At 42.9% G+C, this 23,206-nt stretch overlaps 1 protein-coding gene across 1 annotated transcript in view; it reads right to left on the reverse strand.

The window, feature by feature from the left end:
• The window catches only part of KCNQ3 (potassium voltage-gated channel subfamily Q member 3), a 350,151-nt gene that overhangs the window by 13,158 nt on the left and 313,787 nt on the right, over positions 1-23,206 (reverse strand). Inside the window, exons 10-14 of the mRNA XM_032253747.1 lie at positions 9,499-9,701; positions 8,463-8,565; positions 6,254-6,385; positions 2,461-2,559; positions 264-348 (exon numbers count right to left, since the gene is read on the reverse strand). Coding sequence (XP_032109638.1) covers positions 264-348; positions 2,461-2,559; positions 6,254-6,385; positions 8,463-8,565; positions 9,499-9,701 — 622 coding nt within the window. The remainder of the gene's footprint in view (positions 1-263; positions 349-2,460; positions 2,560-6,253; positions 6,386-8,462; positions 8,566-9,498; positions 9,702-23,206) is intronic.

Consider the following 23,206-nt stretch of genomic DNA (forward strand, 5'->3'; position numbering starts at 1 on the left):
ACCATCTCTACTAAAAATACAGAAATTAGCTGGTCATGGTGGCGGTGCCTGTAATTTCAGCTCCTCAGGTGGCTGAGGCAGGAGAATCGTTTGAACCCAGGAGGCCGAGGTTGCAGTGAGCCAAGACAGCGCTATTGTACTCCAGCCTGGGCAACAAGGGTGGAACTCCATCTCAAACAAACAAACAAACAAAACAAAACAAAATGACACTTGAAAATAAATTTTACAGACCTAGTTTTTGGTGAGAGAAAAAAAAGACTTACTTGTCTTTCAACTTTTACAAACTTTCCCATCATGCTTTGGTCTTCAACTTCTGATGTGGATGCTCTGGCTACATATGGTTCATTCCTAAGAAGAAGTGAACACTTCTATGAGATCATTATATCTCTTTTTGCTATGCAAAGTCATTTCAGCTAGGCAGGTCACAGCCAATAGAGCCATTGTTCTCACCCGCCCACTTGTGTGGCATAAAAGAGCACCATTCAACACTGGAGGCATATGTGAGTCAGGAAAAGTCAGAGTTTTTCTGCATTCAACACTGGTATCTCATGTTTACTTTCACTGTAGGAAAATTGAAGCCAAATATTAAGCTGCTATTAAGGAAGCTTTGCTTTGTGTTAAAGATTATAAAGTACCTAACAGTAACTAGAGTGTCTAGTTCCTTTAAATTAAATTCCTTTGCCTTTCAGTCTTAGATCTGAGATCTGAGACTTTTACTCTGAGTATGTGTGCAGGTGGAGAAGGGGTCATCTAATGCCTGAAATTACATACAGTGGGTATAAATATTTCATCTGGCCAATTTTAATAAGAAAGAAAAAATCCCAAATCTTGAAAATGATTTTAAAAGATGAAATTTATGTTTGGAAAATGATGCAAAAGATGACACTGGCGAGGAATGAAATTGAAATGTGTGCTGAATTTGATTTTTGGCTACCCACAGTTAATATCTGCCTAAATTCTGTTCAGTTTCATTATTTTTATGTTCTTTGCATATCAGGACTTTCAGGAAGTCCTGCTATTTCCTAGAAACCATTCATGCTAGGCACTTTCTCAATAGTTGATTTCTCTCTCGCATAGGCTACTGAATCCTGCTCGGTAGGACAGTCTTTAGCTGAGCAGCCTTAAATTTAAAAAAGATGTCAAAAACTAGTGGCCCATGTGCTAAATCCAGCCAACTGGTGTTTTCCTTGGCCTGCACAAGGTTTGAAAACATGTAAGCCATCTCAAACATTGAGAATTTCACATAAAACTGGATATTCTGTTTTCTGGAAACATAGGACCCACATTCCTAAAAGGAAGTAGGGCCCTCACTTCTAAAAAGAGGTAGGGCACTCATTCCTTAAAGGAGGTAGGACCTTCATTCCTAAAAGGAGGTAGGACTCTCGTTTCCAAAAGGAGGAAGGGCCTTCACTCCTACCTCCCTTAGTTGGGACATGTGTCCTCCAAGGTCCCATCATTCCCTATTCTATCCCCAGGGCTGAGGTTAAATATTAAATTCTTTCTATCATCATGTTGATGCTCTTCATTTTTGTTTTGCTTTTTTTTTTTTTTTTTGAGACAGAGTCACCAGACTGGAGTATAGTGCTGTGATCTTGGCTCACTACAACCTCGGCCTTCCACGTTCAAGCGATTCTCCTGCCTCAGCCTCCCAAATAGCTGGGATTACAGGCATGCGCCACCACACTCAGCTAATTTTTGTATTTTTAGTAGAGACAGTGTTTCACCATGTTGACCAGGATGGTCTCAATCTCCTGACCTTGTGATCTACCCACCTTGGCCTCCCAAAGTGCTGGGATTACAGGCGTGAGCCACTGCTCCCAGCCTCTTGATTCTTTTATAAGAGAAAGGTTAATAATATTTCTTAAGCCTAACTCCCTCACTCATTTTGTTACCTGCCTTGAAGACATTTGGGAATAAAGAGATGTAAATTTAGGCAGTGGATTTTCTAAAGAACATCTTATTCAAAATTACGAAGCTTTGGAAGGAGGAGAGCTGCTCTGTTAAGGAACAAAGCTCTCTGTGTTACAATGTTGTCAGGGGGCTGATATCTGAGTGGATTCTCTGGCTTTGTCCTGGGAGGGGTATCAATCAACTCAAAAGTGATTATGCAGGATGGAGAATGCTGTGGCTTCTGCTCACATGAAGTTTTCTTTCTGTTCCAATAAAGCTCATAAGTCTCCTCTTATTTTATAACAGGGAAACCGGTGCAGCTATTTTCATTTTCAAAAGTCACAGGAAGAATTATCACCCACATGGTCTGGGAAAAGGAGTGAGAAGATTTCTGTATACAGAAACATTTTAAATGGCTACCAACTGAAACAAGCTTCAAACTCTTTCTTCATTTTACTTAGGAGATTAACAACTTCACCCACATAAAGGACCCCAGTTGAGGTTTGGCAAGGGGGGATGCTTTACAAATTTTGCACCCCTGGCTCATCAGTCCATGTCCACTGGCCCCACCTGGGAGATTGCTGGGATGGGAAGGTGAATGCTGACCCTTTCTGAGACTTCTTGTGTTTTGGCGTGGAGGGAGGTCCAGGGGTGAAAATCATATCTATTCTGAAAGAAACAAACAGAGCATGGATTAAATTACATAGAGCTTTGTTTTGGCAGGAAAACAAATCATTCTATTCTCTCTGAAATGAGATATGGGTTTGGAGTGTATAAAATGGGAGATGGGGGGGGGAAAGGGGAGAAGGGGAGGGGACAGAGGAGAGGGGAGGAGATAGGAGAGGGGAGAAAGGGGGAGAGGGAAGGAGGAGAGGGCAGAGGGGAGAAGGGAGAGGGGAGAAAGGAGGAGGGGGGGGGGGGAGAAGAGAGAGGGGAGGGGAGGGGAGGAGGAGAGTGCATGGTAGCTATAGAGAAAAGAAAGAGACAGAGAGAACCTATAACCTCAGTATATTCTTATGCTGTTTTCAATCTGGTGATACTGAAAGCATCTTTTTATCCCGGGAGACAATCCACTGAGAGGTGAGGGTTGCATCTTGTTAATTTTTTTTGTAGGAAATGTCATAGGTGCACTGCAAACCTGTCTTGTCTTCCAGTTCTTTTATCCCTTCACAAAACATCTAGTTAGGGAGTTTTACAGACAAATCCTAGGCTACATTTTTCAGCTGCACACATCACTGCTGCTCTGTGGGCATCTCTGGCCAGTAGAAAGATAGATCCAACACCAGCTTCCACTCCTGCTTCTATTTCTGCATGAGGTACCAGCTCCTTTATAAAAAGAAAACTCTTATTTTAGGTTTGGGGGTACAGGTGAAAATTTGTTACATAAGTAAACATGTGTCATGGGGGTTGTCTTTTCTGCTCCTCTCCCTCCTACCACCCTACTGCCTCAAGAAGACCCCAGAATCGGTTGTTTCCTTCTTTATGTTCATAGTTCTTATCATTTAGCTACCACCTATAAGTGAGAACATATGGTATCTGGTTTTCTGTTCCGGCATTAGTTTGCTAAGTATAATAGCCTCCAGCTTCAACCATGTTCCTGCAAAAGATCTGATCTTGTTCTTTTTTATGGCTGCATAATATTCTGTGAGTCATCAGTTCCTGCTCTATGCCTGGACCAATAGGAAAGAAATGTTGCCTATCGTGCTGCAGGTTGGGACAAGGGTGGGAGTGAAAGCAGGCTTGAAGGCTTATCACAGGTCCAGGACCATTAAGACCATGCACCCAGAAATAGCTGTGGCTCATTCCATCTCCTCCCTGGAAACCCAGCTGCTCCTTCACAGACAGCACTTCCTTTCTCTCTTGCCCCAGCATGGCTGGGGATATGCAATCAGAGATGCAGATGTTCACCCTCCCTAGAAACATATTTGCTTAATAAGTAGCAAAAATCATGACACTATCATAGTCTACTTGATGCTTGTTAAAATTGGCTGGTATTTTTGGAGTCTGGCATGTCTTAGGCATCATGCTTCATCCTCGTCTCTCAGAGAGCCATACGTGCATAAATAACAGCATGTTAGACTCAGAATTTGTTCACATGTCTATTCATTCAGCAGGCATTGAGCATTGACTATGTGGCTACCACTATACTTGGAAGTCAAAGTTGATATTCCAGTTAGAGATAAAGAAAGGCCATGGAGAAGCACATCTCCAACCTGACAGCATCGTTAACACCCAACCCAGTCAGTGTGATGTTCCTGTTCTCTAGCAGGACACTCCCGTGGGCCAACATCACTTGGACAGGGAAGCTGAGGCCTAGAGAGGATGTGGGGCCGCTGGAAAGCTCACACACATCAGAGAGTGAACTGCAAATAGGATTTTGGTTTCCTGACTCTTATTCCCTGAGTGTTGACATCATAACTGTCCCTTTTTAAAAAATGTTTTCTTAAAAGGGCATTTTTACAATGTATTAAAGATTTTATATATTTTAAAAGTAGGAAGCAAAGTCACATATGGAGTCACCACTCAGTACAGCCACTGCAATCTCTTGGGGGAAGTCCTACCCCTTTTCTCCAGGCCCTGATATGGGAAAGTGTGTGCACGTCCTGTGAATTTCTGAATAAGCATATGTGTGTATTTTTTAAATTTATTTTTATTTTTTATTTTTTTTTAATTTTACTTTAAGTGCTGGGGTACACGTGTAGATCTTGCAGGATTCTTACACAGGTATACACATGCCATGGTGGTTTGCTGCCTGCATCCCCCCATCACCTACATTAGGTGTTTCTCCTAATGTTACACCTCCCCAATCTTCCTATCCCCTGCTATCTCTCCCCTAGCCCCCCACCCCCCAACAGACCCTAGTGTGTGATGTATCCTTCCTTGTGTTCATGTGTTCTCATTGTTCAACACCCACTTATAAGTGAGAACATGTGGTGTTTGGTTTTCTGTTCTTGTGTCAGTTTGCTGAGAATGATGGTTTCCAGATTCATCCATTTCCCTGCAAATGACATTAATTCATCCATTTTTATGGCAGCATAGTATTCCATGGTGTATATGTGCCACATTCTTTTATCCAGTCTATCTTTGATGGGTGTTTGGGTTGGTTCCAAGTTTTTGCTGTTAATCATATCATAATATATATTAGTTAACATCATCATAAGGTCTAGGCAGAGTGTATGTATCCTGTGACACATATGAATATAGAAATATATGTAGCTATAAATATACACACATGCATATATATGTGTATATACATGTCTGCATGTGTTATTAGTAATTATGTCATGCGTATATATCCACAAATCATATAATTTAAAAAATATCTTTATATACTTTTTCTAAATATTATTTTATGGCTGCATAACATTTTTTTTTTTTTTGAGATGGAGTCTTACTCTGTCACCCAGGCTGAAGTGCAATGGGGCAATCTCGGCTCACTGCAACCTCTGCCTCTGGGTTCCAGTGATTCTCCTGCCTCAGCCTCCCAAGTAGCTGAGATTACAGGAATCTGCCACTATGCCCGGCTATTTTTTTGTATTTTTAGTAGAGAAGGGGTTTCTCCATGTTGGTCAGGCTGATCTGGAACTCCTGACCTCAACTGATCTGTGCACCTCAGCCTCCCAAAGTTCTAGGATTATAAGTATGAGCCACTGCACCCAACCAGTGGCTGCGTAACATTTTAATGGGAGCAGGTATCATTCTTTCCTTACCCGCTATTTTATAATTAAGGAAATGTGGTGTGTTCGAGAGAACAGAGACTTTCTAATCAGTTGGAGCTGGTTTGATTCCCAGTTCTACTCTCTGCTAGCTGGGCAGCTCCTCTGTCCTTCCAGCTTCAGTTTCCTCATTGGAAAAATGGCACTATAATACAAGACCTTGTGATTTCATAAAGGAGTATATACATGTAGGTGAAGTACTCAGGAGTTTAATAAAAATGATGGCAATTACTAGTTGAACATTGAGGCTGTTTCCATATTTTTCATTATTATAAGTAATACCTGATGAACATTTTTTAATGTGGTAAAGAATTATATTTAGAATTAGGCAGCTGGATTTGGTTTAGATGATCCCGTTTTGCTGGCAACATCAAAAGCATCACAGTCAGAAGCCATTTAAGCATGTGCCTTCTCGTCTCCGACAGGCCTGATCAGGGCGCTGACCTCGGCCGTGACAATGTCTTACAGCGTTTTCACAGTCTGATCTGCTGCTTTGTTGGCCTAGACATCCACAATGCTTCGTGGATATTTTTCTTCTTAAAATCTCTCCCTGCATTTTGAATTATTTCTGAGTATCTCCCACCTTAAACTCTAAGGTTCATATGGCTTTGAAGGGAGGGCAGACCCTCCAGATGTGACTGTCTCACCTCGTCTGAAGGTACTTTATCCTGGAAAGCATGTCGAGATGCCCGGCAGAATACTGCTCAATCACATCCTTCACGTCATAAGGCCTCAGAGTCTCCTTGAATTTTTTTTTATAGAGACGGAATTGTAGAATTCTGCAAGGCAAAGTAGAGGCATTTGTGCATCATGGGTGGAGAGCACAGGAAGCTGTAACACAAGGTTAGCAAACTCAGGGGCAGGGGGAGAAAATAACCGAAGAGAAGACAGCTTGCTGGAAGAGCTTCCAACTTTTGGTTCTGGTTCTACCCTTTGGAACCACACAGAGTTAGTACGTCTCCATCAGGACTATTCCCTTCAATCATTTGAATAATAAGCAAATCATAGTATTAATAAGAGCTAATATGTATTGAGCAGCCAGACTGAGAGTTTAGTGCTTTATGAACAATCCTGATAACAGATCCATCGACGGATGATATGATTGTGATTCAGAGCTTCAGCATTGCCCGGGGCCACATAGCTAATAAGGGCAGAGCTGGTCCTCAAACCCAGGTAGGGTGCTGACAAGGCTGGTGCTCTTCTTAATCACTGTCACACTGCTTTCCATTTGAGGACAGCTGATGTAGCTCATCCTCAACAGCCTCTTTAATTCTTTTGCTTGGGAGCTCCTGGAAAAGAAAAGCTAGCTTCTGTTCTTTGAGTCTCATCACATTCTTTATAAAGTGGGGCACCCAGAACTGGTGGATGAAATCAAAGCCTCACCTCCATACTTTATTGGTTCCTCCCTGGAAAGCAATCTAATCACCCCTGATGGGTAGTGTTCCTTAAGAGCCTCATCGTAAAGTTAACTCCTGCTGAGCACAGAGTCAATTCAAACCCCTAATCACAGATCAGTGTCTGGAGGTCACAGCCCATCCCAGGACTTTCCATCTGGTACTTGCACAAGTCTTTTTTATGGTGCATTCAAAGTTCAGTTTCTTTGTCATAGCTTGGGGCTTCAACCTCCAAACATTATTTTGATATATTGATTATGATACTATCTAATCTGCTTGTCAGCCTTCCCAACTTTGTGCCATTTTATAAGCCTTCTCTTTACATAGTTCCATACAGGTGAGAGTCTAAAAACTAAGGCTCACAGGCCACTCTGGCCCACTGCTTGTTTTTGATGATAAGTATTTACTGCAACTCAGCCACACCCATTCCTTTATGCACTGTCTATGACAGCTTTTGTGCTGTAATGATAGAGCTGAACACTTGCAGCAGAGACCTATGGACCGCAAAGCCTAAAACATTTACTATTTGACCCTTTACAGAAAAGTGTGATGACCTCTGAATTAAGACATCAGTGAAAATGCTAAAAGAGGAGGGCAGAGACCAGACCATGAAGTATCCCAGCAGAGATCACCCTCCAGGTCAACCCAGGTTCCTTAACTGGTTTTCTTTAGATAAGGGCTTTCAGCTAGTTAGAAATCCAGATAGCTATGCTTTCATACAACCACATTTCTGTCATATCCTACCTAAAGGTGTCAAGAAAATCCACATCCAAGGCTTCGCTGAGGTCTACACATTATAGCACTACTGTGATTCCCTATCTATTAGACTGGGAATCTTGCTGAAAATACCACAATCAGTTGAAGAATTCACCTTGGTTTCTAGAATTCACTGCTACCTTTACAAAGTGCTTACATGCTGATAAAGTTTCAGTAGTAGCCTGCTTTTTCATTTCTTGCAGAAATATAAAGCTAAACAAAAATAACTGGGATGGATTATGGTCTCTGCTGATACATGGAAAAAACTATAATTTATTATCTTGTTAAAAATGTGAACTAATTAAAAAGAACTATATGGATGAAGTTAGGCAGAAGAAAAACCATGTTAAGCAAGAAGCCTTAAAGGAAGAAAACCCTCCACCCTGACACCCGTTCCAATATATGGTGGTTACAGGCAGAGCAGAACAGAGCAGGTGGAAATACTGTCAGGGGTGGAGGTTTGGGGCATGTTTATAACAAGGAGGCACCTCAGAGTCACCCATCATGGCTTGCTAAGGTCTGGATCATTTCTCTTGGGGCAGCATATAGTATTTACATACTCCTGGGACCTGACTCAGGGTTAGTGGAGGGGCTTCTTTCCCCCCTTCTTAAAGTGCAAGAGAACGTTATTATAAGCCCCATCCTGTGGGAGTTGAGCGGGAGCTGGGGAGGCACACAGGCACAGGTGGGGCCAAGGGGACATTACCTGACAGCTCTGATGGCAGTCTTCAGGGTAGGGATCATGTCTTCGAGCGGGAACTCATTCCCATAGCCCCTGTCTTCTGCCATGGGGTCGCCTGTCCCGGCATCTGGGAGGGAGACACACATATCAACGGCAGGCCACAGCCCTGGAAAAGGCTTGGGGACCCCACTGTTCAGTCAAAGCCTTCCAAGCCTCCGGATGTGTCAATCCCCAGAGTCTTTGCTTCCACGTTGTAAGACTCCACACTGTTCTCCAGTTGTGATGTTGTTCAGCGTTTCCTGGCACCCTCATTCTATTATCCAGTTGTCCAAGTCAAAAGTGTGTGCAGCTCATGGCTGGTGGTGGGGGAAAAGGCTAACAGGGAGAAGTGAGCGCTGCGGGGTCCCCGCAGCTCCCAAGAGGACCCCAGAGCCAGAAGCCAGCAAAGGACACACACTGTGCAAGCCTTGCAGCCAGACAGAACTCAGCTGGGACTTTTGCTCTGTCAGTCTCTGTCCTGGTGACCTTGAGGAGGTCACTTTCTGAGCCGCACAAGCCCCAGAGGTCTTGGAGAGAAATGTATGATAGAGAGAGGGTTGAAGGCCTGGATGGGCTCGGACACTGAGGATACAGGCTTTTCTGTTTGTCCTCCCTTTGTATAAGTAAAAGAGGCACACGAAGCCGTGGTTTCCACAGTGCTTTCTGCCACCTCTTCCCATGTGCTGATCTCCAGATCACTTTGCACCTGGCACCTCCCCATCCTTCAAGTTGACCTCCATAACAATTCACTCATGGGGCGGGGGCACCCTTAGAAAGCAAGGTGACGGGTTTCCAAGCTCCTCACTTGGGAGCCTCCTGCCCAGACTCCTGGGAATGCATCACCATGCCTCAGCCCAAGGACAGGAGGAGAAAGGTAAGTAAGAAGTTGGTTTGTGGAAGGAAGGGAAAGAGCTACTTTGGGGGCTCAAATGTTCTTAAGTGGGGGTGGTGAGGAAGGAAGTGGACTTGGGGGAGGAAGCAGTGGGGGAGACAAGGAGGGAGAACAAAAAAAAAGCATTACCTTCAGAACTCTGCCAGAAAGCGTAGGCTTTCATGCGGAAGGCCGTGCGGAAACGCTCTTTATTGTTTAAGCCAACAGGCTTTGGTTCTTTAGAAGGACTTTCTTCTATGGCATCTACATTCAGAGGGGTAAATAGCTTTCCTTTAGTATTGCTACCACGAGGATTAGAAAGGCGAACCCGATCCAAGAGACCCAGCTTTTGGCTACAAAATAAGCAAAAGTGAACAATTTTCCTCCTTCAGTGCAGGCTCTTACAATTTCCCATCCCTCCATAAAGACTCACACATGCTCCTCCAAGGAGGAGTGGGGACTGTGCATTTCACAGTGCTGAATCTGACTCAGCAGCTCGGAACTTGACAGGGTGTGGTTCCAATCCTAGCTCCACAGTTTGCTAGTTCTTACACCGTGGCCAAGCTTTTTAACCTCTCTGAATGTCAATTTTCTCATATGCTTAAATGCAGCTTACAGGAGATGTAGGCTATAAATTGCCCAGCCCACCTTATCACGCTACAGAGATTCGTCTTTTCCCATGCCCATTCCCTGCATCAATAACTTCCTGCCTCTCCTGTTTACCATCCCATGGTGCCCAGATAGTGATTTACACAGAAAAATCATTATCAAAGGATTCCTCCTTAAAGAAACCTGACAACACAATGACATAAAGCAGCAATGTTAATTTGGCGCCCACAAACAGACCCTCATGGATAGAATTTGGCAGTCCATGAGTTTGGATGGGGAAAAGTACCTTTTTAATTTACTAACTTCTTACTAAAGTTTAGCATCTCTTTCCATTATGAATGTAGGCAACAAATTCCAGTAATACCCTAAATGCCTGTGACTTTCCACAACAGTAATCACAGATAATTTTATATCCTGTTATTTCAAGATATTGTTTATGCTCATGATGGCTTCAAAATTATGGTGGTATTCACCCTGCCACTAGGTTCATCACAAAAATGCACATATATGACTACATCTCAAAATTTTAAAGATTTTGATAATGCTGTTTCCATATAATCAGCTTTTTTTGTAGCTGAATATTATATTTTGTTTATAGATTCAAAATAATTATTCTGAGAAGGGGTCCATGGCTTCACAGTACTGCTAGAAGAGTTCCTAGTACAAAGAAAATGGTTAATAACACCAACATAAAATTGCCCTACGCTGGGCGTGGTGTCTCGTGCCTGTAATCCTAGCACTTTGGGAAACCAGGGTGGGCGGATCACCCGAGGTTGGGAATTCGAGACCAGCTTGACCAACATGGAGAAACCCCGTCTCTGCTAAAAATACAAAATTAGCCGGGCATGTTGGCACATGCTTGTAATCCCAGTTACTTGGGAGGCTGAGGCAGGATAATTGCTTGAACCCGGGAGGCAGAGGTTGCAGTGAGCCGAGATCACGCCTTTGCACTCCAGCCTGGGGAACAAGAGGAAAACTCCGTCTCAAAAAAAAAAAAAAAAAAAAGTTGTCCTGGTGCAAAAAGCCAGTTGCACCTTGACTTAAACCCAAGTCCACCTTTCCCATCTGGCTGATCTTCGGCAAATCTATTACCTTTTTGAGCCTCAGTTACTGTGTCTGTAAAGTAGGGATAAGCATTCCCTGCTTTATCTGGTTGCTATGAGATGATGTTTGTCCAGGATTTGTTATAGAGCGTGACACACAGCAGGTGCTCTATACATGTTAATTTCTTCTATTTCTTGGCTTTTACCCCCTTAACCTAGTGAGCACAAAGGATAAAGTACTTTTCTGTGGTACTTCCAGGGAGACCCACATTGCATGTTTCGCCCAGCAGTAAGCTTGCACCCAGCAGCATCTTCCGCTCCCTTACCCCACACAGAGCTTGGCACACAGGAGGCACGCAGCACTCACTCATGTACTCATGAACGAAATGAGACAGTGAATGAATATGGGTGATCAAATCAGCTCTGCACAGGTTTGCAATCATTTTGTGTTTTCTGAAGAGTATGTCTGGTTAGGATAGTCATGTGCTCCTGCCAGAAGCAGCTGCTATCTTTGCAGCTGGGTGCAATGTGGAGGTCATGGTGTTGACGCTACTGAAAGAGAAGTGAGCATTCCTCCTGCCACACAATCACCCTGTGCTTTCTGAACACCAGGTCCTCATCTGTCATGGGGGGCTAACAACACCTGCTTCCTGGAGGGCTAGGGAGTATTACACACGATAATTTCTGTAACATTTCTTGCCTACAGTCCAGCATATAGAAGGCATTAAGAGATCTTTGAAAAAACAAATGAGTGAATGATGAATGAAGGAATGAATGCGTATATGAATGAGCAGCGAGAGGCTGTTATTCCTGACTTCCTCTGGATCTGTTCTCTCTCACCCAGCGCTGTTCCAGCAGTTTGATTGAGGAACTCCATTAATAACCAGCCCAGGATAAATTTAGAAAAACTCCAATGCTCAGCCAGCTCCATCTTCCTTGAACTGAAGTCAACATTTTTGGAATTGCTTTCCTGGCTGCTACTAGATAAATGACTAATAGGACAGAGAATATTTCAGAGCCTGTGCGCTAAAAATAGTGGATGGAGCAGGAACTGAGCTGAGCACACACTGAAGGCTTTCCGGCATTGTACTGCATGGAGACAGCACATCTCCATGCCTGCCTGCCCCACTGGACTATGTAACGCTAGCTAGGCAAACACTCTGCCTGGCTATCTTTGAACACAGCACATTTCCCTGCTCAGAACATCTGGATGTTCAGTACGGCAACTAAGATCATGGGCAAAACCACCCTGGGGGAAGTGTCCCGACAAACTGTGTGACCTAGGACACATCACTTATGCTTTCTGGTCTCCAGCTTCCTCATGGACAAAATGATGACCATAAGTCCCTGCCTTTCATAGATGTTTAAGGGTTAAATGAGGTAATGCATGTCAAGGGCTTAGCCACCTGAGGTTCAGGAAGCGCTCAATAGTTGCTGGCTGTCATCATTACCTCGGTAAGTAATCCTTTTCCCACAGAAGCAGCAGAAGGCCGATGATGTGTGTAAGAAGGATGGATACAATTCCCTGGGCCACAAATAAAGGTTTGGGTTTTTGTTTGTTTGTTTGTTTAAATGAACTGAGATGAGTTGAGAGATTTATATACTATTTTACAGTACTTCTTAATGCTAGTCTGAAAATGTTCAACATTGTCACTGCACTCCACTTCCGTAGGAAATAAGTATATGAGGAGCTTAATTCCAGGTTAACCCTAACCCTAACCCTAATCCTAACCCTAAGCAAGACAAAGTTAATAGCAGTCACTTTTTCTTGAATTGAAATTTCAGTCTGATTGTTGAATGTAAGGAAGATCATGAGAGGGCTCTCTTTGGTTCTTTCTGTGCTGGGATTTAGGATTCAGCATTTAGGGACTTAAATGCTTCACTGCAACCTAAAATAGTCTGGATTGCTTTGGCTACATTCACTTAAAACCCCGTTGGTCACAGATGACAGTTTAGACGGTGTTAGGAATCCAGATGCATGGAACGAAGTCAGAAGTCTCAGCTCTGAATCACTCGCGGTCATTCCATCTGAGAGGCTTATGGAATTCTTCCTCCAGCAAAGCAGATGATCAGCTTACTTCTTAATTGTGTTGCCTGAAATCCAAGACCCCAACGGATAATCAAATGCAAGGCAAAGTTCACTGATGAAACTCAAAACCCATCTCTGCTCTACTCTGTATGGATTTCCAGTGCATAATTAAGGTGTTGTTCTAGGAGGGCACTGCAGATCTTGCAAGAAAAGCCTTCCCCGGAGCTGACATCAGATTTGTTTCGAAAGCTAGGGCTCTTGATTTGTTTAGTGCAGGCAAACAATTTCCAAACATGAATTGTAAAAACTGCAAATAGATGGACTGGGCATGGAAAAGTAAAATCAAGGTTGTTCTATCCTGGATGATGCGGCTCTTGTCCTGGGCTCCTCCTTCAGGTATCAGCATGGAGAACTTCAGCCATGTTCAACTCCGTGTAGTTTCTTCACCTTCAGTGTTTAGCATGTGCTGTGAACTTTACCTGGGAAAACCTCATCCCTTTCCTCATCTAAATGACTCTTACTTTTGCCTAAAACGTGGCACAAGCATCTGCCCCAAGGCTCACTTGTCAGCACAACTGGATGTTCAGTATAGTGGTGACTGAGACCCATTAGACATCCATTCCCTGTGCCCCTAGTCCACTTCAGGCTTTCCTCATCCATGGTGCTCGTCCATTGCAGGGAAACAGTTGACTGAATAGCAACTCCCCTACTAAATCAGTGGTTCTCAATTAGGGGTGATTTTGATATCCCTGCCAAGGAACATTTGGCAATGCCTGGAGAGATTTGGTTGTCACTGCTGCTGATATAATAATGGGGAGCACTATTGCCATCTAGTGGGGAGAAGCCAGAGATGCTGCTAAACATCCCACAACAACAAAGAATTATCTGTCGCATATATCAATAGGGCTAAGGTTGAAAAACTAAACGGTAAGCTTTTGGGCCAGAAACTACCATGTTCAATTTGTATATCCAGGATCTAGTGCAGTGTCCGGCACGTTGCAAGCACTGAGAGCATTATTACAATGTTGAATGAATGAAGGAAGTAATACAATATTCAATCTTCTGATTAATCAAATGCCATCTAACCTCAGCTAAGAAAGGGGGTGCTGTATAGTGGAGAGTTTGGACTTTGGAGTAAGAGAACTGAGTTCAAATCTCTGCTTGGTAGTTTGTATTTTAGTTCGGAAAGTCATCAACTCAGTTACAATTTTGTCTGTAAAACGAAGCTGTTATTATTTATTCATTAAACAAAAATGTGTTCCACACCTTGTAAATCCCAGGCTCCTGGTAACTTGCTGAACGTACATTGGTGATTAAAACAGATGCGGTTTTCAATCACTAGTGAGCTTATGACCAAGTTAAGAAGACATACAATAAAGAAACAGACACATTCATTGCTAGAAATCTGACAAGGAAACCGAGAGAATGTAGTAATGAAGAACAAAGAGAGGGTGACAGGGAGGGTGGCTCAGGAATGTATCTTGAGTGGATGGGAAGATGAATTGGAAAACCAATTCCGGTAATCCAGAATTAAGATGATGGTGGTCCACAAACAGAAGCTGAGATCTGAAGGTTTGTTTCTTTTCTTTCTCTTTCATTTCTTTTTCTTTCTTTCTTCTTTCTTTCTTTCATTTTATTCTTTCTTTCTTTTCTTTCTCTCTCTCTCTCTCCCCCTCCCTCCCCTCCATCTCTCCTCCCCTTTCTCTCTCTCTCTCTTTCTCTCTCTCTCTCTCTTTCCTTTTTCCTTTCTTAATTATACTTTAAGCTTTGGGATATATGTACATAATGCACAGGTTTGTTACATAGATATACATGTGCTATGACGGTTTGCTGCATGCATCAACCCATCATCTACATTAGGTATTTCTCTCCTAATGCTATCCCTCCCCTAGCCCCCCACCCCCTGAAAGACCCCGGTGTGTGATGTTCCCCTCCCTGTGTCCATGAGTTCTCATTGTTCAACTCCCACTTATGAGTGAGAACATGACAGGCAGTGTTCAGTTTTCTGTTCTTGTGTTAGTTTGCTGAGAATGATGGTTTCCAGGAGAAGCTGGATTTCAAGCAAAGGGAGTGAGGGCTTTCCAGGCAGAATAACTGCATGCAGGTGCAAGGCACATGAGGACTGGACTGTGGCACCAAAGGGAGGGCATGTGGCCCAAACATTCTAAGTGAGAGGTGGGCTGGCACCTGATGAGATCAGAGGCCAGGTAAATCAGAGATTTTAGAAATGGAAATAGAATTTAAACAGAAATAGAAAGTAGGAGTTTCTATTTTATTCTAAGTATACCTGGGGCCCCACACAAATTTTTGAGGAGAAAGTATAAGAAGTCTGCATTTTAAAAAACACATACCTGTTCACTGCAGCATTATTTACAACAGCTAAAAGGTGGAAGCAACCCAAATGTTGTCCATCAGTGGATAAGTAGGTAAAAAAATGAATGGACATGCAATGGGATACCATTTAGTATTAAAATGGAAAGAAATCCTGATACATGTTGCAATGTGAATGAACCTTGAGACCATTATGCTAAGTAAAATAAGCCCTTTCCGAAAAGACAAATAGTGTGGTCAAACTCATACAAACAGAAAGTAGAATGGTAGTTTCCAGGGCCTGGGGGCAGGGAACAGGGGCGACATTGTTTAATAGGAATGAAGTTTTAGTTTTACAAAGTAAAATGTTCTGGAGACTGGTTGCACAGCAATGTGAATGTATCAAATACTACAGACCTGTACATTTTTTTTTTTTTTGACAGGGTTATGCTCTGTTGCCCAGGCTGGAATGCAGTGGTGCCATCCTGACTCACTGCAACCTCTGCCTCCCTGTTTCAAGCGATTCTCCTGCCTCAGCCTCCTGAGGAGCTGGGATTACAGGCACCTGCCACCACGCCCAGCTAATTTTTGTATTTTTAGTAGAGACAGGTTTTGCCATGTTTTCCAGGTTAGTCTGGAACTCCTGACCTCTGGTGATCCACCCGCCTCAGCCTCCCAAAGTGCTGGGATTACAGGTGTGAGCCACTGTGCCTTGCTGAGATCTGTACTTTTAAATATGGTTAAGATAGAACATTTTATGTTATATGTATATAAATACAATTTTAAAAAAATTTAAAAGAACACAATGGGCTTTGGGTGGAGAATGGGTTGATGGGAAGCAAAAACAAAAAAGAGAGACTGAAAAGGAAGTCACTGAAGATATCCAGGCAAAAGATGCTGCTGCTGTGGAGGGGGGCAGCTGCAGTGGGTAGAGTAAGGTGAGCTTTGACATCGATTTTGGACTAGAACACCAATGTTCTTTCCTGATGAGTTCTATATGGGCTTTGAGGAAAAAAGACTGATAAACAACCATTCCTGGTTTCTGGTTGCACAAATAAGTTGTTCAACCACATAGGTACCCTTATTATAACCATCATTGTAAGCTATTTTTTTTTTTTCGAGTTGGGCAGGACTTGGAACAAGCAAGTGTGGGGAGAAAAATCAAAAGTGGAGTTTGGGACATGTTACTTTTAGGGAGACTGAGAGGCATCCCGTCAAGTAAGCAGTTGGGGCCTCTGCCTTTCTTATTCATTGCTATATTCCCAGACTCTATATGGTTTCTGGTACACAGGAGTGTCTTAATAAATATTCACTGAATAGTGGATGGATGGATGGATAGATGGATAAGTGAACGGATGATGGACAGATGAATGGATGGATGAAGATGAGTGCATGGATGATGGATGGATGATGGATATACGTTTGATGGATGAATGGAAGTAGTGTCACTAGAGCCAAAAAAGAGTATTTTGAAGAAAGGGTTAATCTGTCTTGTGCCCTTTCAATATGAATGCTCAGTACGATGGTATAGACTGAATGCCCAGCACAGAACAGCCAATCCCACTTATAGGAGTTAAGGCCATCTCTCCTTCATTCTTTCGTCCTTTCATCTCTTTATATGGACAGTGTGGGGACTAATACAAGATCTGCAATCCCCTTTCAGAAGACTTTTAGAAGGCTTCCTAGCACCATGGTCCCTCCTGAGAGAGACAGAGAAAGCAGACAGGTAATAGACACCTGTCACCTTCTACATGCCAAACTTTTGAGGCTTTGGTATCCTACTTCTCTCTCTAAGAAACGATTATAAATGAAAGTTGCTGTCTGTGCTTATTTCTTAAAATATTTAATTCTTTAAAATAATATGGGAAATGCTAGCTGGAGATGATGAGGAATGTGAAGTGGCCAAAAGGGGCCTGGAACGTGACAGGCCTTCCTTAAATGGCATCAACATTGAAGAAGATGATGGCAATTTCTTACACCTTTCACTCTGTTCATGGTAGAGCTGGGAAAACCGAATAACTCCCTTTCCATTGTGTAATGGTTAATTTTGTCAACTTGACGGGGCCAAGGGATCCTCAGATAGTTGATAAAACATTACTTCTGGATGTCTGTGAGGGTGGAGGAGATTAGCAGTTGAATCAATAGACTGAGAAAAGATCAGCCTTCACCAGAGTGGATAGGCATCATCTAATCCTTTGAGGGCCCAAATAGATGAAAAGGATGGAAGAAGGGTGAGTTCACTCTTTTTGCTTGAGCTGGTACATTCATACTCTCTTGCCCTTGGAGACTGGACCTCCTGGTTCTCAGGCCTTTAAACTCCAGGACTTACACCATTGGAGCTCATGGTTCTCAGGCATTTGGACTTGAGCTGAATTACATGGCTGGTTTTCCTGGTTCTCCAGCTTGTGGACTCCAGACTGTGAGATTTCTCAGCCTCCATAATCATGTGAGCCAATTCCCATAATAAATCTCCTGTAAAACGTCTTGATAAATTCCATTGCTTCTGTTTTACTGGAGAACTTTGACCATAAACTTTATTTCTCTACTGAGGAATTTATTTATTTATTTATTTATTTATTTATTTATTTATTTTTTTTTGAGACGGAGTTTCGCTCCTGTTACCCAGACTGGAGTGCAATGGCGCGATCTCGGCTCACCGCAACCTCCGCCTCCTGGGTTCAGGCAATTCTCCTGCCTCAGCCTCCTGAGTAGCTGGGATTAAAGGCATGCGCCACCATGCCCAGCTAATTTTTCGTAGTTTTAGTAGAGACGGGGTTTCACCACGTTGACCAGGATGGTCTTGATCTCTTGACCTCGCGATCCACCCGCCTCGGCCTCCCAAAGTGCTGGGATTACAGGCGTGAGCCACCGCGCCCGGCCTTCTACTGAGGAATTTATTATTTTGTAGCTAGAAACAAAGATTCACTGTTCATTTAGGGTTTTTGTGCATTTTCCTTGGGACATGGGTGTGCTTCTTAACTGAGCTTATCAATTGATATTTCTAGAGATTTCTTATATAGAATTGATAGATGCAGGAGGCAGACAAGGGGGAAGATCCCAGAGAATCTCCAACTGGCCTGCCCACTGGGAGGATGGGTAGGGCCACAGGAAGTTCCTGCCACTTGCTGCTGGGAGGAGCCTGGCCTTTCCTGTTCCTGGGTGGTGACTTGAGATTCTATCTGTGAGATGGGGCCCTATTAACCGGAACCATTCTCCCTTTGCTCTGTGGCTTTTTCCTTTGTCCTTTTGCCCAGTAAATTCCGTGATCCCCTCACCCTTCAAAATGTCCATGTGCCTAATCTTTCCTGGTCATGTGACAAGAACAAGGGTTTTATTCCTACAACAGAATCAGGTGGCTAGAGAAAAGATCACAGGCCTAGGCACCCAAGGCTGGAAGGAAGAAAGGATAAAAGATGGAAGGAACAAAATTAGGACCCTAATTCTTTCTTCAGCTCAGTGTAAATCTATGTAGCCCTTGAGAGGCCAAAAGAAAGGTCCTCAGTGGATTCTCTCCTGTTCTCGTTTCAGGTAGAGCTTAGACTTTCCTTCCCTTGTACCTGTTTCCTCTGCCCCTGTGTCTCTAATATCTCCCTACCAGCACCCCCACATTACACTGTTATTTTAGGCTGACACATCCGTTCCTCCCATCAGACTGTGAGGGCCTTTTCCATTAGAATATGAGTTATCATTTCCTGAGACTTCAGGGCTGACAAAAAGCAGAGCTCTTAATGCTCAGTGTTTAGGTTAGGGAAGGCAGAGGATAGAGGGAAGGAAGACAAAGCCAGGTTTCAAATCTAGGTTGATCTGACTCCTAAAGTAGCTCTATACCATATGGAAATAACCCTGGAAATATGAGTGCAAATCAGGACAACAATGATGATAAGAGCAAACCCTTAAATAATACTTACCATGGGCCAGGCTCTATTCTAAGCACACAATCCTTACCACAGCCCTAGGTGATACGTACCCTTATTATAACCATCATATAGATGAGGAAACTGAAGCACAGTGAGGTTTGTAATATGCCCAGAATCACACAGCCAACATTTTCAAAAGTAATCTGTAACTCACAGTGTCTAATGTGGCAAAACAACATGGTTCCAATTCTACTACTGTGGCCACAAACTCATATCACAGAGGACCTAAAGTGGCTTGGAAATCACCCAGAGCAATCTCTGCCTTCTAGAGATAAGAGACCTTAGGCCCAGGTGGTAGGTGGTTCTCAAGGGGCTGGCTATTCTGGGGAAGGGGAAGGACAGATAAAGCAGGGAGGAGACACGAATGTGATTGGACTGACTGCTGGGCTGGAAGAAACAATATCATGATTTTGAAATAGCTGATGTGTTAATTGGATTGTCTCTTAGTTAAACAGCTTTGCAAAGTTAGTTCTGCTGAACTCAAAGGCCTATTTGGTTCCCTCTAATTCAGTGAGTCAGAGGATCTATGAGCATGATTCCAGAACATTTGCAGTTGGTATTCCAGAGACACTGATATGAATGTGGAGAGCGACATATTATTCTCTGCTGGTCTCCTAATAAATGTTTTCTCCATTTACCTAAATATCATGTCTGAATATCAGCACTGATCTCTAGTGAGCATTTGCTACGTGCTGAGCTCTCTTCTGGGTATCATATGTATGACTCCAACCAGTCCATGAGGTCAGCACTATTACGATCTCTACTTCACAGATAAGACCATGGAGACACAGAGAGGTTGCATAAGTTGCCAAGAGCACACAGCTAATTACAAAAGAAGCCAGGTTTTGAAGTCTAGTAATCTAACTCTGGGCTCTGTCCTCAGTCTCTATGGCTATGACTACCTCCTAATTATACACTCTGGTTATTTTTAGTCCCTAGTTAAAGAGAAGAAATGACCATAGATCTGGAGGAATCCAGGCAGACACAGGTTCAAATCCCAGCCCCGGTGTGAGTTGATTCCTCTTGCTAATCCCTAGTGTCCCCATCGGTGTAGGGGATAATAAAATCTAAATAATTCATATCTATCTATCTCAAGGTCATGTATCCTGGATCTGCTGAGGCAGCTTCCCATCATGTGCAACCTATGGCAAACATAGCAGGTTAAATTGTGTTGCCTTGCAAAAACATGTTCTATCCCTAACCCAATGCTTGGGAATGTGATCTTATTTGGAAATAGGGTCTTTGCTGATGTAATCAAATAAAGATGAGGGCATACTGAATTAAGGTGGGCTCTTAATCCAATGACTGTTGTCTTTGTAAGAGAAAGGAGAGGGAGATTTGGGACACAGACAAACCCAGAAGAAAAAAAGCCATGTGAAGCGGGAGGCAGAGACTGGAGGAATGGGTTAAAGCCCAAGGATCACATGTACTACGTGAAGCTAGGAAGAGGCAAGGAAGGACTCTTGTCTAGAGCCTTTGGAGGGAACATGGGCAGGCAACAATTTGATTCTAGACTTCTAGCTTCTAGAGCTGTGAGAGGATACATTTCTGTTGCTCTAAGTTTACCCATTTTGTGGCAATTTGTTACGGCCGCTGTAGAAAGCTAATAGCAAATGAGGACTTGATGAATGTACTTAGCAAATGTCCCGTTTTCAGACTGATGAAGCCAAGTCAGGGAGCTAAGACACATTCTTGTGTCGTAAGGGATGCCCTGCCCATAGGGAGAGAGAAGGCCACATGAACCATATGGAGGACCATCTTTTCCCTATTTTTGAAGTAACAAAAATGGAATGTCCACACTCTCAGAAGAATTGAGAAGAAGCCGGTAGCTCTGCTAGCTTCTCTCCATGGAAGGAAGTGAATTACCCAGCTGGATTATGGTGTGTGCAGCAGCCGTTTTCCCATGTTTCTTGTTTGGGAGAGTTCCGTATTAAATGTCAGTGTCCAGATAAGGTCTTTCTCTCTCTAGCTTTCAGTGCCCTGCAGTTGGCTGGGGGAGTGTCTGCTTGGTCCCTGTGCTGTTTCCAAGGACACACTTGGTGGGAAGTGTTGCCCCCAGATCCAATATTGCTTTATCCAGAAAATATAACCTGTGTTTTATTTTATTTTTATTTTTAATTTTACTTTAAGTTCCTGGATACATGTGCAGAACATGTATGTTTGTTACATAGATATACATGTGCCATGGTGGACTGCTGAACTTATCAACCCATCATCTAGGTTTTAAACCCTGCATGCATTAGGTGTTTGTCCTAATGCTTTCTCTCCTCTTGCCCCCCATCCACCGATAAGCCCTGTTGTGTGATGTTCTCCTCCCTGTGTCCATGTGTTCTCATTGTTCAACTCCCACTTATGAGTGAGTACATGTGGTGTCTGATACCTGTATTTTAATCCTTTTTGGATTTCTAGGTATATTTCTCAATTGGTTCATAATTCAGAAGGGAGGGGATATTATACATAACCCCCAACACCCCATTATCCCAAGAGGAAAATTGAGACTAAGCCTTCAGGACATATCTGGGATCCCTCTGAGGTTACATAAAATTGATCCAAATCTCACCTCTGCATCTCAGCTACTCTGCAGCCTGGGCTAATGTTGCAGGGTCTGGATGGCAGGAGAAAATACTAATAGCTACGGGTTGTGTTCGAGCCTTTGTTTTGCTCTGGTTAACAATTTCCTCATCAGTAAAATTAGGGGATTGGATTGATTGAGCTCTAAATTCATGTTTACCTTTAGTAGTCATTGATTCTGGAGCATGGAAGCTGTCTGATTGCCAACATTATTCATGACAGTGAGATAAATTTCATGTGGCTGATGTCACAGACAGAAGGCAAAGTGTGAATTGTAATGTTTGAACCAATGTTCTTTCACACCACAGATAATCCTGTCTCTGCCTTTTCTTGCCTCTATAGCCTCCTCCTGTGACAGGGACTTCGGCTATGTGAGCCAAGAAAGGGTAGAAGAAAACGAAACAAGCAAAACGGACACCCGCAGTGACTGACTAGGTAACTGCTCCTGACTGCTGGAAGAAGGCGCATAGTGATAGGGACCACGAACTACAGAGCTAGACCAGCTGGATCCACGTCTTGCTCTTGATACCTTCGAGCTGTATGACCTTCTGCAAGTCACTTATCTATCTGACCTCAGTTTCTTATCTATAAAATGGGGATTAAAAATAGTATCTGTCACTTAGAGTGGCTGTGAAGATGAGCTGTGCTTAGAACTATACTAGGGAAGCAGTCAGCATTCTTTGTAAGCTATTGTTGAATTCTTTGATCCAAAGCATGACTACTAAATTTGACCACTCTATAATGGGAAAGACATAATCACCACATAGGCAATAAATATGGTACCTGGGACAGATTTTTCTCCCTTTCAAAATATGAACTCTCAAAAGCTGCTGTTCAGATTGAATTGGTAGAAAATAGAGCAATCGTTGTCAACACAGTTATCTATTTTTAGAATTTTTAAAATGCCAGTTTCTATCAAAAAGATGTCCATAATTATCAGCACTGTTGAATGTCTACTGAATAGCTATTGTTGATATTCAAAATGATTATCCTAACACAAAATACCAGGCTTAATATGGTTAGCTGTTCATGTTATTTAATGCAATATTATTATTAGGAATTTGAAAACTTACAGGTAGAATTTATGCCTGTAATAAACAATTATCGTTTTTTGTCTGTTTGATGTTTCATCCCTCATTCTTTAGGGGGAAAAAAGGGCCCTATTCTTTTCAGCAACTGCATCTCTCACTTCAACCATGTGGCTTTAATGGGGGCTGCTAAGCATAGTATCATACACCAGCACCCACCCACTCTAACAGGAAAATCTGGTCCAGAGCTTAGACAGTAGCAGATTTTACACTTTAAGGGGTAGAGATTGTCCAGGATGTGAACATGTGACCCAAACTGGGTCAATCTGAATGCTTCTCTGGGATTTTAAA

Source organism: Sapajus apella, unplaced genomic scaffold, assembly GCF_009761245.1.
Source record: "Sapajus apella isolate SASKATOON/1434 unplaced genomic scaffold, GSC_monkey_1.0 scaffold3, whole genome shotgun sequence".
NCBI classification, from domain to species: domain Eukaryota; kingdom Metazoa; phylum Chordata; class Mammalia; order Primates; family Cebidae; genus Sapajus; species Sapajus apella.